Below are 20,112 nucleotides of genomic sequence, written 5' to 3' on the forward strand. Positions count from 1 at the left end.
ATGACAATAATGATAACGGTTTAAAATTCATTGAAGCTGCAACTGTTTTTCATTTTTTCTTAAAACTGATTAGGTACTAACTCAGCTAAGTACTATCTAAGTAACGAAAACCATTAATTGTTAGACTTGTTAGACTATTTAGTATTTACCTATATGGAACTATAAGATAATAATATATATACACTAACATTCGTGTACCTATCGCTATTCACGTATTGAGTATTTAGGTCAGTAGTACGCAACCTTTTTAGATCCACAACCCCCTCCTAATTTATTTATTTTGTTGATCGCCTTACCAAAATTACATAAGTATATGTACCTACAAAATTTTGGTTTATAATAGTTAATTTTAGGCAAATCAATGTTTACTTAATAAATTTAAAAACATGACAATGAATAATATAATAAAAATCAATTGATGAAATTAATAGGTATAATAATATTGTAAACATTTTAATAATTTTAAAATTATAAAGTTCAAATGATTTGATATGTGTTTTGTGCTTGAAACTTAAGACATGATAGATTTTAAATTTGAGATCGCTAGCGGCGCTAGGTACTCTTACACCTGCTTCGACATTCAATTTGGACTGATTTATGTTTTTATAATCGTTAATGTCGAAATGCTGTTTCACATACCTAAATAAATTAAAACAAAAGGAAATAAAATTGATACTAATTGTTTTGATAATTTAGTTTTGATTAAATATAAAATATATTAATAATATATAGCTTTTACGATTGGTGTTATATTATTAACGACCTACTATTAAAAATTCGCGATCCTCAGGTAGTCGGTCGCACACCACAGATCTAGGTACATTTTATTATTTTTTTTTTTAATTCATATAATAATGGTTAAAGAAAAATTCTGAAAGAATTTTGCTAAAAATGTTTGTAGATCTCGTAGATACATACGTAGGTATGTAGGTATTTATTTTCTAATTTTTCGTTAATTGCTTTTATTATTCAAATCGACTTAAAGCAATTCAAAAATTGTAAAAAAAAAAAAAAAAAATAGTAGGTATTAATCTTTTAATTTTTTTCACAACGTAAGGCTATATTATATTTTAAATAAATACACAAATCGAGACAGGTACCTAATGATCTTTGACTAATCATTTCATATTATTTCAATAGTGAATAGTGATCGAACACACGGACATCCGTAGTTGGTTTTCCATTAAAGTCAAGTATAGGCAGGTAATTACATTAATTTTTAGAAATAACATATTCCTACCTATAGAATTACAGAAATACAGAATTTTAATTAAAATTAAACAAATTATAAATAGTTAGGCAAGTTAGCACCGTTCTGCTAAACCTACAGTAGGTCATTGTAATGGATGATGGATGAGTTAAAATTTGAATTCAATGACATTGCATTGATCATTGTACATAAAAAACAATTCTTAGCGGAAACAACGTGTAGCCAATATAATTAAATACACATTTTCATGTCCGTGTAAATTTCAAAACTAAAACTTGCCATGCTCCGATTAGAACTTTTTGGCGTGTTTAAACAGAACTAGTGTGGTGGGAGAGTGATATTAATAAGTTTAGAAGTTATAGCAATATATTGTTTGAATAAAAATATATTCTTATGTACTTAATTTAAAGAAAAAAATATTGATAAAAAAATGTTTAAATAGGTAATTAAAAATTAAACAATTAAAAAAAATAGTTACCAGGTCGCAGATCACAATTTCAAAAAAACTGAGATATTCACTACTTGGACTGGTGTAGGCTTACCAAAAACATAATTGCATAGAATCAGGCTACAAATTTTCGGCCAATGCAAACCTCTAGTACCTATCATGAGAATCAACACAAATATGTTAAGGGCAAAAATAACAAAAATATTGATTTCATAATACAAGTTTATTAAATACATTTATATTGTGTAGACAGTTCATTTATCACTATATAAACAACATTAGAATTAAATTATTAAATAATAACAAAAAGATCACAGTGATAACTGATAATGTATAGAAAATAAAGTACACTTCTAAACAATTATCAAAAGAGGAGATAAATATTAAAATAACATTTCATGTGTTTGGACTATAAACGCTCCAACCATAGTGAGATACATCACTATACAGTGTAAAGTATTGCTTCCAGACCTTTTCTGATGATTAAATAAATTATATGTCACTGTATTAAGGATTTTGATACTAGTAAAGGACAGTTAACTGACCAACTACAATTATTATAGTACAACCATTGTACATCACAACTACTGCTGTTAAAACATTTATAAATAATATAATATTTATTAAGAACTGCAGCTTGGTTGGTAGATACATTTATACACCATAAAAATTAATTAGCTAAATAAACCTCATCTCGAATTTAAAAACAATTTTATAAAAATCACTAAAAATTGTCACCAACAATAACACTTGATACTATATCTGTTTACCTCATGTTACACAATAAATTATGCTTACTTATTATTATAATGGTACCAAACTTGTATATTATATAAACACTAGGTATCACTATTTACAATTGGATTCATGTTTTACAATATAATTAAAAGTATAGCTAAACGCCTGTTATAACTAAAGTTACATCTATGAACACGACATTTATTGTTTAGTTTGTAAGGTAGGTATTGTTATCATATATTATATATATATATATATGTAAAGTTAGAAGTCTCAGAAAATATATCATTATTATACATAATAGGTATTATGGCAAACTATAGAATGATGACTTCATAAATGGCAAATCCTAGATGAACGTGAAGGATAATAATGTCTATTGATGTACATAGTACACAACAAATAGCATTGGAAAAAACGAGCTCTTGTGTCATCATAACCACTGTCTAAACATGCCATGATTTCATATAAAAATTCTGATGACTATATATGATAATATAAGTTGTGATCATCACCACTTCAAAAAGTGACCACATTCATAAGCAGGTATTTTGTTTACCTAACCTAAACAATTAATCTATTTTATTTTGATTTTGTGCAACTTCAATTTAAATCCTAGTAATTCAGAAAGCACGCCAGACAGAGCAGACAGGATCACTACTTTTATCAATGTAAACAGGTACGGGTTGTCAGATAGACCTGCAATTTTAAATGGACTTTCCAATTCCTAAAAACAAACAGAACAAATATTTTTATACATTAAAGTACAATCAAAAATGTTTGTGTAAATTTCTAGACTATAGAAAACTTTGCTAATATTTATTAGTGTATAAAATGGTATTTCTATTAAGAGTAAAAATTAAGTAGCATGATTAAATAAATAGACTCCATTTATTTCAATAGTATTAATTTAATAACGTTTGATAATATAAACTTTTAATTAATGTTTACATATATTTATATAATTTATGAATAATGATATTTTTATATTTTATTATTTTATTTTTTTATAGTTTAGACTCAACAGATAATTTGTATATAGTGTATATAATTATGAGCTAAATTTAGAGAAATAAGTGTAACAGATTAGTTTGAAACATTAACTTGAGCTTAATATAAATAGAAAAAGTAATTAAATTATTGTGTTTTAATACATACATAAATAATAAACATACAATTATATATATGCTGATATTCGTAAATTTCAAAGGTGGGCAATTAATTAAAAATAATGAACTAAATGTAAGTAAAATAAACACAAGATAATCAAGTATAAAGTTAATAATTAATAAATAATAAATAATAAATTTACCTCACTAAGTTCAAAAAAAGTTAGTTTACTTTTTTAATTATTACATAAAGAGTATTTAATTTGTGCCCTTCAATGAATAATATTATTTTATCAAGAAACAGAAATAATAGTATTCTTAACATTATTATAAATTATTAGATTATTTGTATTTAAAGCCATGATGTGTTGAAATTTGAAACTATTAAAAAATAAGTTCTTTTAACAATAATTTAACTATTTAAGAACTTGAGTTTATTAGAAAATTAACTATAACAAAATTACAACATATAATTCTTTAACTAGTGAAAGCCTTTGATGAATTTACAATTTTCCAACTCTGAAAAATATGAAATATGAAATAAAGGCACATTAGTACTTAATATATGTGTAAATTTAAAATTTATTATTTTATTTCTTTAAAATTCACTGTGCATAATGACACATAATTTATTCCTCGAAATTCAAAAAAGTAAAATTTTAAAATAAAAAACTTTAAAACTTAATTGCCTACTAAGAATTTATTTTTAAATAATGCTAAATGTTTTAAATTTATTTTAATCTATAAGCCAAAGAACATTTTAACATTTAAAATTAAGAAATATAAATGATTAATTCACATAGATATCTATTCATTATCTATAATATACATAATTTTTAAATATATTTTAAACTTGAAAATATTAATAGAAAGTAGCTATTAGTTTTCAAAATAATAATAAGATGTATAAAATATACCTTTAGTAAATCTGCAGCTAATTTTAAAACACTGTTGGCAACCATCAAATCATCTTTTTTATTAGGTTTTTGTTCTATCTGCATATATAAATTAATCTAAAACAAAAGTAAATCATAAATGTACTTATTTAGACAATATATTATTAAAATGCTAGTTTTTTGATACTTTATATTACAAAGTAGAGAAAATTAAGACATTTATAAAATTATAAATGTAAATTAATTGGAATATAAATTAAAATAATTTAAGAATGTATTCAAAATTCAAAAAGTATCATTAAAATATTATAATATTTACCTGTTCTGTAATAAGTGTCGATAAATTTCTATACTTCCTATTAATTTTTGTTCCTAAAGTCAAAAATCGCAAAAGGTAAATTCCTAACACCATACACCAAGCTGAAGACTCGAGGTGAAATTCTGAATTTAAAGAAAATGTATCCTACAATAATATAATAATGTAATAATTTTTTTTTTTAATTTTTAAGACATTTCTAGTTTTATTACTTACCTTAAGTAATTCTACACTTAAAATTGCTAAAAACAATGATGATATGTAGAATGAAGATGACACAATCACATCTACTGATCTTTGAGGTCCACGTTTCTATAAAAATTAGTTATAAAATAATAAGAAGAAAGCTTATTAATATAAATTCTATTTAGTCAATTTATTTTAAGCTATTACAATAAGTATAATGATAACAATACACATAATTAACCTACTTTTAAATAAGAGCGTATGGAAAGCCAAGTTTTGATATTCCGTACTTTATTAAGTCTAAAATGAGGCAATTTAGATTTCCTAGCTCTTCTAAAAGATGTAAGGTGCGAAAAGAACTTTGCATACAAAAATCTCTGTTTGTACGTGCGCTCTGCTACAGTTAATAGGAAGAAGAACATTAAGGATAAACAAAACCGTTCTATCAAGGTTGTAATCACGATATATCGTTCCCTAAAAATAGAATTAAATCAATTAATAAAATTAAAATATAATTTAATATTTTTTAATACTCACCAGCCAATGGGCGAGAAAGCAGCATTAACAATGGTAAAAAATGCAGATAAATATTGCTTATACACATATTCTGGGGGTTCATTCACAGTAATAGCTAAGGTTGGTAAAGGTTTATCCTCTGTCAAGCTATTAAGTAATCTATAAGCTGATGGCATGAGGGCAATTATCACAGACAAGAAAACACCTAAGAAATATAAAAATATTAAATACTGTAAATACAGATTAAACATAACACAATTTACCTAAGTAGAAGTAATCCATTTGTTCAGGAATCTCTTCTACTCTAGCAATTATTGCAGAACTTATATCTAATACAGATAAATCAGCTTTTTTTACTTCTTTTTTTTCCCACATTGTACAACTCACTAAAACATATTAATGAATATTAATATTATTTAAGCATACTAAAACAATAAATTAATATTAATACAAATTAAGTATTTCTATTACTAAAAACCAATTAAAGATTTAATTTATCACATTAGTTGATTAAACCAAAATTAACTTTAAATACTTTAAAAAAAAAAAGGAATTAATTAACTATTACAAATTATGATCAATATTGAATATTTTATTAAGCAATAAAAAAAATCAATAAATTATAACTTTACCTCTGTCTGATGCCGCACAACTTGGGCTTAATATCACAGTTGGTGTCTTCAAAAAAAAAAAAAATTTATAATAAAATGTTAAAATATCATGATTTTCTTTCTTTTCATAAAGCTACTTCCAATAATTAACTTACAGTTTCAAATTCCCATAAAAAAGGATGATCTTGGTTATCATTTAATAAGTTAGTCTGTTCAGCATCCATATCCGAAGTAGAAGAACCTTCTTCAGTATTTGTGGTAAGACCAATCCATTCACCAGCACTAGTTGTTCCTTCAGTCAACATGGATAGTGGACAAGCGCTTCCACCATTGGATGATAATACATCCCCTTCTTCATCTGTTTGTCGACTAGAAGAACTATCTACATTATCGTCCTCATCATCATCAGAATTTGTCTTTTTAAGGACTTGTAAACGATGGCTACGTCGTACGAGTAAACGCTAAAATGATATTATATTAATAGTGTTTACTTTATTATATACTTATTACACATGTAAACATATTTAATATTTTTTATACAAAATTAATAAATTACTTTTGGACACATTGAACCGTCATTTTTAATTTCTTGTTCACTATCTTCAGATTCAGAATTAACTGCATATTTAAAACATGAAGATGTCTGGAAAGCTAAAAGAGGAAATAATTATTTTATTCATTAATTAAATTGATATTTAAAGGAAATTTCAATTTTTATACCAGAAAGTCTACGATCCAAATCAGCAATGGAAGCTTTTGAAGTTAATGGAGTTTTTTTAAATCTTAAACATCTTTTCTGACTGGAAACATTTTTACTAACTAGATCATTAGACTTTTTTGCTACTAACGTAACATCACATTCAACTTTCTCAACTAATTGATCATGTTTAGGTGTACTACTTGATTGTTCAGCACTAGTAGACTCGGACGTTTGGGATGTAATAGTGGAACCAGTTAAAATATCTTCTTCGGGATTATCACTGGATCCATTGCCGTTTAAACTTTCAAAACCATCATCATCATGTGTTGAGCTAGACGTATTAGGTCTTACATCCATACGATCCCTACAAAAAATTTAATGATATCAATACATTTTATCATATTTATGCAGATATAAACTTTTCTTACACTCCTCCTAACTGCTTTTTTTCATCAAGATTAACTAAACGTAAATCGGAACCAAAACCTTCGGGAACTATTGAAACATTAACATCAGATAACGATTCTAGAACCCAATGACGTGTTTTTACAGGTGACGTATCCCATACAACATTTTGGGGTTTAGAAGCATCTCCACTAAAACATAAATTTTAGTAGTTAAACATACATAATCATTTATCAGTCAAAAATAGTTTAAAACAGTACAACATAATGATTTAACAATAATATAGATGTTAATGAAAAGAGTTTATAACTCACATTCTATTTCTCCGCTTCACATATTTAGTATCAGTACCAACTAAAGATTGAATACTTTCTACATTCATTTCAGTTGAATCTATAATTATATTATTCATTAATTAATTTAGTATTATATAAAATTGTTATCATAGTATAAATCAAGTTAAGCTATATACTTATTATAAATAATAATATAAATTTACTTTTAATTTTATTTGAGGTAGAATGACCCCTTTTAGCATGTCTTGAGCTATGAGATCTAGGTGTTTTCAGGAAATTTTTTTTTGAAATTGTAGTGGTAGACACAATTTGCGAATGAACAATGCTCAAAACAAGCATCATTATAAATGGACTCAGTACTTCACCAAGTGTTACAGTCTTGAAAAAAAAACATAGTCTTTATGAATATCTATCAAATAAATGAAATAATGGAACTTAACCTAAGAGTAACCTTCATTCTTCAACGTTGATAAGTTTGTTAAAACAATGTATAAATATGTGAAAACCAAATAAAATTTTTTAGAAATACTAACATTCATTACCTACTCTTACAAATCATGAATGCAGGACGACAAGCTTCAAATTTTTTTGTCATCCTAGTAATCTAATTTGCATCACTCTCACTCAATAGTGAATTTATTGTGTGTGTGTGTGTGTGTGTGTGTGTGTGTGTGGATGTGTGGATGGGAGGAGGGGGTATAAAAATAAATATTAATACAAGTCATATTTATAATCAACATTATAAACTATCAAATATTAAAATAAAATATGAAATAAAAAAACTACAATATCCAAAATATGTCAAATTAAATTCTTATTGCGAGATTTTTCTTGTGCTAAAAGTAAGAGTAAATTTTTAAGTTTTAGATTTATTATCACTTCTTTTCCAATAAAAATGACTCCAAGACCATTTAACCTATTCTGGTTCAAAAAACCTCAAATAGTTTTTAATTTTAGAAAATTTCCATTCCCCTATTGTTACCGATACAAAGACATTGTTAAAATTATATGATATATTACTGCTTTATATTTCGCATATAAATCATCATTGATCATTATTTACAAATTACAATAAACATTAACAAATCTAACATGGTACTATAATGGAATTTAATACTTAAAGCAATGCTAATAATTCATCCATCATTTCTATTACATCACTTATAATGGAGAAGGTATCAGGAGGCTTAACCCTCCCCCACTACTGGAAACAAAAGTTGAAACTTTATTTAAAATGTTATTCTATGAGTCACTTTATTTTGGATTATTCTAACCCCCTTAAAAATTCATCGAAATGTCTGCCATGGAATTTACTATTTTCACTCATCACCATTTTTTGAAAGTAGTAACTGAAGATCCATGTAAATTTTTTTATAATATCATTATTTGTCTATTTATAATCATCTATTTTTATCATTCATAATGTCTATGCATTTATTAGATTATATTTACGTTACACAAAAACTTAAAATTATCACAGTGATTATGATTCATTTATTGACATTTTTCTTCAATATAATTTATTATTGTCTTTATGTGAAAGTATAATTCAATTTTATAAATTTAATTTTTAAATCAATTATTAATAGATTTGTTAAGTTGTTCAAAAAATATACAATTTTTTTTTTTTTATAAAATCTGACATCCCAGGCAACTAAGTATTTTATTATATATGGCATAAAGTCGGTTATGCCCGTGTCAAGGTGGATATAATATATGATATATATATATATATATCCACCTTGGCCCGTGTGATACCATTTTCATAGAATAAATAATAAATCATTTTTACGAAGTATAATTGTTGTTATTACAACTGATTGTATTAATGTTGTTTTAATAATAACATTGTATAAATATATATATATATATGTATATTAGTTTACGTGGTAAAAACCTATAGTTTCAACAATTATTCAATATAACATTAACATAATATTGAAGATAAATATAAAAAAATACATACATGTCATATTGGTTGATCAAATTATAATATACAATTAAATTTTAAATTTTAGATTAGCATGTGATAGGTATAAGTAAAATTTAAAAAAAAAACTGATTTAAATTAGTATAATGATGTTGATATTAATAAAAAGTAATAGATTTATACCATAATTATAAAAATACGATAACAATGTTTTAATTTTTACTTCTATATACAATATATTAATTATTTATATTACACTACAGTCGTTCTAAATTGAACTTTCTGGTAAGGAAGAACCAGGTTTCTAATATTAGAGCAATATAAAATTTTGGGAATGATTAATAATGTGTTGAATAAATAAAGAATGAGCTGGGAGATTACGGACATCCCTTTGTTGTATAATTAAAAAAAAAAACCTAGTAATTTAAAGAAAATAATAAGTTTAAATATTACAAAATAAATAGGTGAATTATAATAATTTGGTTCTGCGATTATCTAAGATGAAGTGATGGTAAAACACGTTGAATATTGGCGTATTTCTAAGAAAACAAGTGGGAAGAATTCAATTAGATGACGGAGAGAGTTAGTTAATAGTTTGTAAAAAGTGAGGGACATTGATTAAAGATTGTGTTAAATTGCTTGTTAGAACATTAACCCGGAGGCGAGACCAACATTTTGATTTAAAGATTTTATTTAAGAGAAGATATTTATTGTTGGCATAGTAATCATGCACATTTAAAATATAAAATAATACCTCTTGAGTTCTATCGATGAATTATTTTTCCTTCTAATAACATCATTAATATTTTAAAAGAAAAAAACATTTATTTTATGATTAAGATAAATTCTTATTATGTGTTATGAACAAATAGTAAATATTTCGATTTTTTTTTGTTATAGAACATATAACAGATTATTTTTAAACATATATTTAAATTGTAAAAATAATACGTAAATGTAGAATTTATGAAATCGCAATATCATATAATCCGTAGCGTATTTAGTTAAACGTGACGTCATTATATAATGTATAATAATACTTCATTAATGCGTAGATAGGTAGAAACTTTGTGCGTAAGTACTTTAATCATTTATAAGTTAAACGTAACAGAGCCCTTAGGTAAATAACAAACGATATCATAAATGCATTAATTTTTTTATAGTTATGATAATTAATCTTAAACTATGTGACCTTTATATCAGACGCATAAAAGTCTAGGAAATAAATTATTACATAGACGATCTTGTAGATTAAATTCGTTGTAATGTCTGTTATATTTATATCGTACACAGCTATACACGGCAGTACACTAAAAACCTTGTAGTTTACGCCGAGATAATACACTATAATTTATAATACAGACAATAAAATTGCTTACGAGTGACTGACCGGAATAATAACGGAATGAACCGTCGGCTTTGTGTAGGTTCGTACTATACCTACTTAAAATATTATGGTACCGACAGCAGGATTCGAACATCGTCTAGATATAATATTATTCAGGACGCCTAAATATTATACACATTATAGTTTAATACCTACACAAAATATTACTTATATTCAGGCTCGTGTCTACGGAGGGGGAGAGGTCCAAATCCCCGTTGCCTTTTTTGCATCTAGGTTATAACAGCTATTGATTTTATCGAACTAAAAGGAAATGTACTTCTACAAAACTACTAATGTGATATTAAGTATAATCAAAAAACTTTAATAAATAAATACTTTTCATATATTTAAAAATTAATATATATTTTTTTAACCCCCTTCATGAAAAAATCCTACATACAGGCCAGCACATATCACAATTCAATTCGAAACAAGACGACCACTGGCCGGGTGTCCCAGTCATTCTTGGATTAGAATTCGAAACTCAACGGTCGATGGACATGACCAAGTTTTTAGCCGAACAACGCACAAGGACAATACAATGACAATTTATTGTACTAGGCAAATAATAATGTGCCTACAATGCTGTTAACGTTCTGTTCTACGACGTGATGTTTTATAAATAATTTATAATATTGTTACGTACCGGTGATGTGTCTTCTTCTTCGGAGGAGGAAATAAACGTGACGTAACTGAACAACAAAATGTTTGCCAGTTCCAAGACGTAAAGACATAAAAGCGACAGAAACAATCGCCATGACGTCTGGTGTATGTACCATCGGTAATAGCATGGTAAAAATAATAGCCGGACGATCGCCAGACGGGCTACAGTGAAAAATCCGTGTTTCGGTTTCGTTTTGGTAAATGCCGATCCTGTAAACAAAGTACAATCATTTCGATACAAATTAATAATATTATCAATATAATGTATGTTTTAAGACAGAAATTAATGTTATAATTAAAAGGATACACTCAACTATCCGCCGGTTACGCGAGTTTTGGCTGTATTGATTTTGCCGGAAAGGTCAATGGGTAAAAAAAATCAATAGACCTTAACCTCAGACCACATAGAACCCCGTTGTGTATTGTAGAACAAGGCCAGGGTCATATGAATGGGCATTTTTTTATCATAATGGTTTCAAAATTTTATATTATTATACATATTTTGTACATTATTACTTTCTGTACCGTAAGTACAGGACTTAATCAATACTACTACTAACCTCTCACTAAGTCTACATCAATAAGATCAGTCTTCAATTTAGCATTTTTCTTTGGAACATGCGTAAATCCACTCAGAATACGTTGCTCAATCGTTTTTTCCCACTGTTGTTTATCATAAGTGCCAATTTTTTTTTGATACCTATAGGAAAAATGTCAATATTATATTATTATTTCATGTACGGGGCGATGTTAGATGTCTCTAACACACCATGCGTATTATATATTTACTATTTTATACTTAACTTATCAATGTATAATAATCAATATTTACTCACCACGTGACTATTTTTTGTACATTACATCCCATTTCCTAAACTGATACACTAGCTTAATTTGATCTAAAACAAAATATAATACTATTTTAAGTTAACGATAAGTATTATTATGCAGTTTATTATTTAGTTATAAAATAAACTGAATAGTTTTGTATTTCACATATTCCTACCCAATTCCCATAGACATTAATGGTATTCACGTGTAACACAAAAAAATCATTCTAGAAATTACTTATTTTACAACTAGATAAAATTTATATCTAATTAGTTACATTGCTTAATCGTTCATTGGCTTATGACGATAAATAGTTTAAGAGGTATTATATTATTTTGTGAAAATACAATATATAACATAGGTTTTACCAAGAGTCATTTCATCACCACTTATCGAATCATAAATTGCAGTCTGGCGTCTAAAAGCTGATGTATAAAAATGTTAAATAAAGTTTTAAATTAATTTTAATATTAATAAATATCCTATATAATATAATAATGAAATAAATTTTATTAGAAACATCATATGTGTTAAGACTAACACGTATTTTTATTTCCCGAATAAAATTCTTTAGCCAAACCTTATTTTTTTTTATTTTTTTTTTTTTTTATTGATTACTAAAAAAATATGAAAGAATTCGTTTTCCATACTTTTGTATAGTTAGTCTTTGTTGTATTAACAATACTATCATTTATACACAGCATGAAATTATAAAAAAATTACTAAAGCAATACCTACCGTTTCTTTATGAGTTTGAATGTTTTGCAATTAACACCAGTTACTATAATTACTATAATAGGATAATAATTGTACGACTGTTATTTCTAACATAATAAAATTGATTAATACAAAAACCAAACTAATCAAAGGAATTAAGTATAAACACTAGGCGTGAGTTTAAACACTAAGTGCGCGATCATATACATTTTACAAATATAATTACATTATTGTAGAATCTGCCGATGTTTACACTTAACATCCGCAAAATTATTTAATATCATATTATTATATACTATAATAATAAATATAAAATGTTTATATTGCTTCGTAAGCAATAATTGTTATCAATCGCTGTGTAAATATTGACAAAAATAAATACCTACCAAATACATGTTTCTCTAGGTACAGATGAATCAACTGATACAATATAATAATAATATTAAATATTTCAAGTTTAATTTTCAAGTATTATTGAGGATATTTGAAGACAATGGTAATCTACACAATGCAAATAACCGTTACGATGACCAAAGTTAAATAAAATAATCAACGGTCAACATTAATATTGAAACTACAACTTATAAATTAAAACAATACTATTCCAACATAATGAGCAACGATCAGAAATCCATATTCATACAATATTATAATAATTACATAATATATTGTTATAAAGTTACATTGCTGGACGTGACGACATGACGTTTAATATTGAACCATAATGAAATAATTAACAATTTTAAATAATAACAGTACAAATTATTAATTTAGGTAGGTACTATAATATTATGTCTATATAAGCATCATAAATTTAGACGCATTCACATAATATTGCACACAATGATTCGATTATATTTTAATAAAAATAAATATATAAGAAATGTTTAAAGTACTATAGCGTTCGTTAGCTAGAACATTTCAAGTGGATAAATAAATTATATACAAATCAAAATATTGTAATGTGGCGTATAAAATAATTATTTAAATCGTAAATCATATTAATATATTTACCAGAAAACTTGATGAAGAATGATAAAAATGATCAATTCAAAGAACTGCAATATGCAGGTTCGTTATAAAATGTAACGACACAAACAAATATCTAAAAATAATATGATAAATGAAATATAACTGTGAGATGTCGTCCCTTATCTAAATGTAGCGATGTCAGCAAATACATAATTCCCATGAATTACCGTCAATTAATACTAGGAACATTGAACTATGTAAGCATTCCTAACACAAAAATAATTTGATCACAATAAAAACTATTATTATAATTTTATATTTAATATAAAATTATAACAAATTTTATCTAATTATAAAGACGAATAGTCCTATTCTACTCGTATCATAATATCTATTACCATCATCACACTAGCCAAGACATTGTCGGACCGTTTTATTATTTTTTATTAAATTACAGTAGAAATGGAAATGGTCATAATTTATAAACATTAGATTATTGTATTTGTTTAATGAAATACAATATCTTTGTTTCTCGATCAAATATTATAGAAATTTACACTTCATATTTTATTGTTAATTGGTTTTAACAAAAATACTTGCACGACTACATTTAAGAAACAAATATAAAAATATTTTTTAAACAGTAATATTAACAAATAACAATAATAAATTGTTATATTTTGTGATAATAATATACCGACGTCACTCATAAGTTATATGTAGGACCTACAGGCTACAGCTGGTTTTTATAATCTAACAGTGTTTAAACAGGTAAAACTTGCTGTTTTTATAACTGATGAAATTGTTTGGCGTAAATACACTGCAAAAACAATACATATCATATAAATATATAACGTATAGGTACAATTCTGATTTAATTCTTTAATTTTTCACATATCCTTTCGTAAAAAAAATTATCCTTAACAATAGAAACGTTTACTAAAAAATCTTTTGTCTAATAAGTTTTAAAAATCCCCATATTCACACTAAATTAAATAGTTATAAAATTTTTCTTAAAACTGATTAAACCCATCAAAAATCCCTATTTATCAATCTAAAATTAGGTCATATAACAGACTGTTTGCTATAGCAGAAGTCAAATTCTGAAAGCTCTGAAAATCACATACGTACATAGAAGAAATAACAAGTTACGTATATTTTCATACCATAATTTCACCCTCTAATTAAAACACTAGCTGTAGGTGCTATATGTATCATGTCCAAGAATCCACTCACATCATTGCCATTTTAAGTCATCATCATTAATACAATATATACGTACATACATCTCTTCGTTGAAAGTGTTGTTAATGAGCGATTTATTTTCTATGTCATCAACCATCAACATTACTTTCATCGCATACTGAAATTATTATACTTTTCAAATTGTATTTAATATGTACAACTTATGAACAGATAAAATAAAAACTATCCGATTTACGTAAAATTAAACTTCAATTGTGGAAAGATATTTTGAAGATTATTTTATAAATTCTTCACTGTGAATATGTTTTAATAATGGTTGCAAGTCTATATTATTTAATGTTTATTATAATTTATATAGGTAATCGTTTTAAAAATTTAAAATTCCAGCACTTATTATCTTATCTAATTTATAATATATAATATGACAAGAAACCAGCAGCTCTTCTTGAATAACAATTTAGAATTTATAGCTAAGAAAATTATAAATTTACTTAATAGATAATACAATTATTTTATGCAGGCATTAACATTATAAATTTCTTTAATTTGCTAACACCCGCCGTTCTAACTATTTCCCACATTATATAATGAACGATTCATGTTGAGCCATTAATAACTCAGAACAGGATAGTGAATTATATACATTGAGTCAACTAACAACTGTAGATAAAAAATAATACCTATAGTATATTTTATACAGTTATTGAGTTATGTATTAATAGTGTTTTCTACTTTCAAATTAGCTACCTTTAAAATATAACTAAAATAAACAAATATTTCGTCGGAAAGTGACTTTTGACATCACGCTAAAGTATGTTATCCCAATAAGCTGCAGAATGTAATGATGTAAATTTCTATTTTTATTATGAGATGAGAAAATTTCAAAACAGTCTTAATTTAGATTATGGCAAAGATTAAGCTAGTAGAAGTCTTATTTTTAAACTGTGTCTTAACACTATAGTCATTACCTGAGACACAACTATAAGTATTTGGTTGTTTTTTAACTAAATTAAACCTGTAACCACCCTGAGCATATTCGAATGGCCAAAAAATGTAATAGATAAAAATATTTAACTGCCTGAAACAGGTGTTATTTACAAAACTTTGAATTTTTATAATTCAATTTTTGCAAAATACACTACAGTAGCACTTTCCCCTTTTTGACCTACCTGCATATTTTATACTCGTCTTTCTTTTCCCATCGAAATAATATAGGTATAGGTATCTATGATTAATACTAATCTTTTAATTGCAATAATATACTGTTCACAAAAAATTTTTATATACAATATACATATTTTTAATTAATAAAATTAGTGACAATAGACATTTGTAGCTAGAATTATTATAATATAATAAAACGTATTGTAATGAATATTATAGTGACTATTTTAACTTAGCAGACCAGTAATTATCTGAAATTTTTTTTCTTTTAAATAATATTTGTACAATTTCACATAATAATGAATTGGTGTACAAATAGTTATTTTATTTTATATAAATTATGTAAAGATATCTTAATATTACTGTATTAACTATAATATATATTTATTGTATTATGTATTAATAAATATTTTATTTTATTTTTTTTTTTTTGTTTGGTAAATTTTATTGTTTTATAATTTCTTGACAGTAATTTCAGTAAATTAAATTAATTATTTTATTCATAAAAATTAAACCAGAAAAGAAGTTTTTTTAGATACCACATCAATATCAATTAATACCTTTTAAAATATTTGCTTTACAAATAAACTCAGTTAAATATATGTATATACACATATAAAAGTTTAATTGAATCTATAAAATTTAATTGTTCTAAAATCTCATGTAACCAATAATCATGTATGATGTATCAAAACAAATAGTACCTATTACATAGTAGAACAGTGTAAATGTGTACTTATACAATTTAAAAGTATAAACTCGAGGAAAAATAAGTCTTTTGTGTGACTATGCTTCATCTGAAGTGGTAAAAACTAATATAGAGTTATTAATAGAAGTGAATGATGTTCAAAAGTTATCAATTAATATGATAAATTATACAAGAGAAAATATTGAATACATATAATAATTCAGTAATTATATAAAAGATAATACCAATCTCTATAAAAGTAATGTCACACACAATTAAAATAATTAAGTGGTGTGATACCTTAACCTAGTATACATATTTATTAAGTACATATTAACTAACTATTATGTTGTCTATACAATACTTCAAAAACCTTAAAAGTAAATAACTTTTTAAAATAGATATTTATTTTCAATATGATTCTTACCTGTTAGTTGTTATAGATGATTACTCCTAAATTATCTAGTAAAATTTAAGCAATAAACTTTAAAGATATATTTAAATAATTTATATTATACTCATTGTTTATTGTTCTACACTTCTACATAATCTTTAGAACTATAACATACAGGTAATACATTTAATCAAGAAATAGTACAGTACCCAGTATTTAATTATATTGTTATTTAATACCTATTTTGAATTTAAATAATTCATAGAAAAATAGAATAGTAAGTCAGTATTTTTAATTCAATTTAATTTTCAATAACTATTAATTTAAATAATAAAACATTTTTGATTGTGTGTTATATTTTTAAAACCAACTTTATTTGTAAAAAAATAATGTACACGTTTAAATATACAAACATATTATAATATCATGAAATATAATGAATACATCATAATTAACAAATAATTGTCATGTAAATAGGTTCACATAAATCAGAAAGCAATAGTTAAGTCTTTTAAAAATAGATTTGATATCTACTAAAATAAAAAAGATTTCTTATTTAATTTAACAACATTTAATACAGGTAATTTTATAAAATAAATTTCATTAGGGATTGCTTCATCATTCAATGTAATCCTGTGGTGTCAAACCAAGGGCATTCAAACTTGTACATTGTACCTCTTATATGGTGTACACCTATTACTTAAAAAAAACACCAACTTTATCATAGAAAAATGACAAATAACAATTTTGAATACAATATGTAGGATACACTACATTTTTGCAATTTTTAAAAGCTTTGTTTGAAGCTATTTACCTATTCCATAACCCAATATTAATATATTAATAATACCTATTAGAAATATTTTCAATAAGTAAATAAGCTTAATTAGGTAAGAATAAATAAAAACAATTAGGTAGTTCATTACCTACCTGTATTAAAAACAATGTGGTAAAAAAGGTTTAAGTAATAATACATATTCATGCCATACATCTGTATTATACAATTTAATTATTTTTAAGAGTAATATTTTTGACTTCATAGCATCAATTAATGTATTTGTACCAATCAAGCAGTTATAATAAAATGGTTTAAAAATAAATCTTCTTTGTACTATCTTATAATATTATAAAACTATTATACCTACTTATAATTTATGATATTATATTTATAATACCTATTCAATTAAAATACCAATCATCTAAATTTTGAAACAAATTTATAATTTGTATCATTATTTGAAAATAATTGACAGTGAACCTATTTTTTTTTTTAACTATTATACTTCCAAAAAAAGAGGATACCAAGGTATATACTAGAAGTGTACTAGAATAATAACCTATTAATTAAAATAATATTACCTAGCATTGAAGTAGGTAATATAACAGCTTCTCTCCATACCAATTAATTTTATGAATAAAAAGAATCTATAAGTAGGAGTGTTATAAATTGCCTGGAGCAATAACTCTCAAGGACATGGTAAATGTAAAGAAGTGATTGTATAGAAATAGAATATATGAATACATACCAAATAATATATTAAACCGATGATATATAATTTGCAAAATTAACTAATACAAAATTTTTTTACTGTAAAATTGAAAAATTGATGCAAAAATCATAAGTAGGTATTGCATATATTTATAATTAAGAAAATCAGTCAGTTTTTTCTATAAATTCAATATAGGTAGTAAGCTCAATAGTAAGGTACTAAAACTTTTATTTAACACTAAATTTTTCAAAATTTAAACTTAAATTTCAATACTTAGCATCTTATAGATTAGGTAAATACATATTATTAAATATAGATTTTATCATTTATTTGGATGTTTTTAAAAATACTTAGTTACGAGCATATATTTTTGATAGGTCATAATTACAATTTATATATTAGGAAGATACATTAGATAAACCTAGTATTTAAAATTAAATTAAGACCACAATAGGTAGGTACCTACATAATAAATTATGTTAATAGTCAATAGAATAATATTGAATTAATTTATGTGTTGACCAAAGCAATCCTACTATGTTGTACAAAAAAAAAAAAAAAAATTATAAAAAAATAACACTAGGTAGTTAGACAGCTAATGTATGTAAACACAAGTGTGTTTTCAAACGATAATATTTTTTCATTTATGTACATGCAGGAAATTAATGATATTAATACATTCCAATGCCACCATTTATCTATATCTAATAGGCGACCAACAGCCAATAGGTACTTGTCCGATTGCACACTTTAATGATATAAAGTCAAAATTAATTTATAATCATTATTATATTATTATATAGCACTGTGATAATGGAAAATAAGAAAATGCGTATCGAGCGGGTAGGAAGGTACTTACCGACCGAACTGGGACGAGCAACGGTGAATCGTCGAAGATAAATTTGGGTAGAATTTGACGAAAACTAACGTTATGTGTCGAGTTACTTTTTCGACGAAATGAAAAAATTGCAGTAGTAAAAACGTTGGGTTCCAGAACACGTCCGTCCGTTGTATGTACACACAATATATTATTATTATAATATTAATATCTAATATATACGAATAAAACGGACATGAAAGAAAAAAAAAAAAGACACCAGACAATTGCGGGTTGACGATCGACTGACCGTGTACTGTGTAGTGACTGTCGAGAGTCAACTGATATTGATATATAATATTATTATATATTAATGTATAAAAAAAGTGTTTAGCAGGTATCAAAGATGCGGTGGTTATAGA

At 25.1% G+C, this 20,112-nt stretch overlaps 1 protein-coding gene across 2 annotated transcripts; it reads right to left on the minus strand.

The window, feature by feature from the left end:
* Window positions 1-1,862: 1,862 nt before the first annotated feature.
* On the minus strand, window positions 1,863-20,056 carry LOC112593299 (putative homeodomain transcription factor). Of its 2 annotated transcripts, none has more exons than XM_025337677.1 (18): window positions 19,733-20,055; window positions 12,248-12,310; window positions 11,972-12,111; window positions 11,395-11,621; window positions 7,635-7,809; window positions 7,450-7,528; window positions 7,159-7,326; window positions 6,751-7,094; window positions 6,587-6,681; window positions 6,186-6,491; window positions 6,052-6,097; window positions 5,683-5,805; window positions 5,441-5,624; window positions 5,149-5,377; window positions 4,934-5,029; window positions 4,721-4,864; window positions 4,423-4,518; window positions 1,863-3,123 (listed from the first exon to the last, which is right to left on the minus strand). In XM_025337677.1, the coding sequence occupies exons 2-18, from the start codon at window positions 12,277-12,279 to the stop codon at window positions 2,974-2,976; spliced, it is 2,634 nt and encodes an 877-aa protein (XP_025193462.1). In that variant the 5' UTR covers window positions 12,280-12,310; window positions 19,733-20,055; the 3' UTR covers window positions 1,863-2,973. The 2 variants fall into 2 exon arrangements, with proteins under 2 accessions (XP_025193462.1, XP_025193463.1); XM_025337678.1 differs by lacking the exon at window positions 1,863-3,123 and adding an exon at window positions 3,938-4,024 and having other exon boundaries at window positions 19,733-20,056.
* Between the last annotated feature and the right edge of the window lie 56 nt (window positions 20,057-20,112).

This window comes from Melanaphis sacchari, unplaced genomic scaffold (assembly GCF_002803265.2).
Source record: "Melanaphis sacchari strain LSU unplaced genomic scaffold, SCAv2.0 Contig1_pilon_pilon, whole genome shotgun sequence".
NCBI classification, from domain to species: domain Eukaryota; kingdom Metazoa; phylum Arthropoda; class Insecta; order Hemiptera; family Aphididae; genus Melanaphis; species Melanaphis sacchari.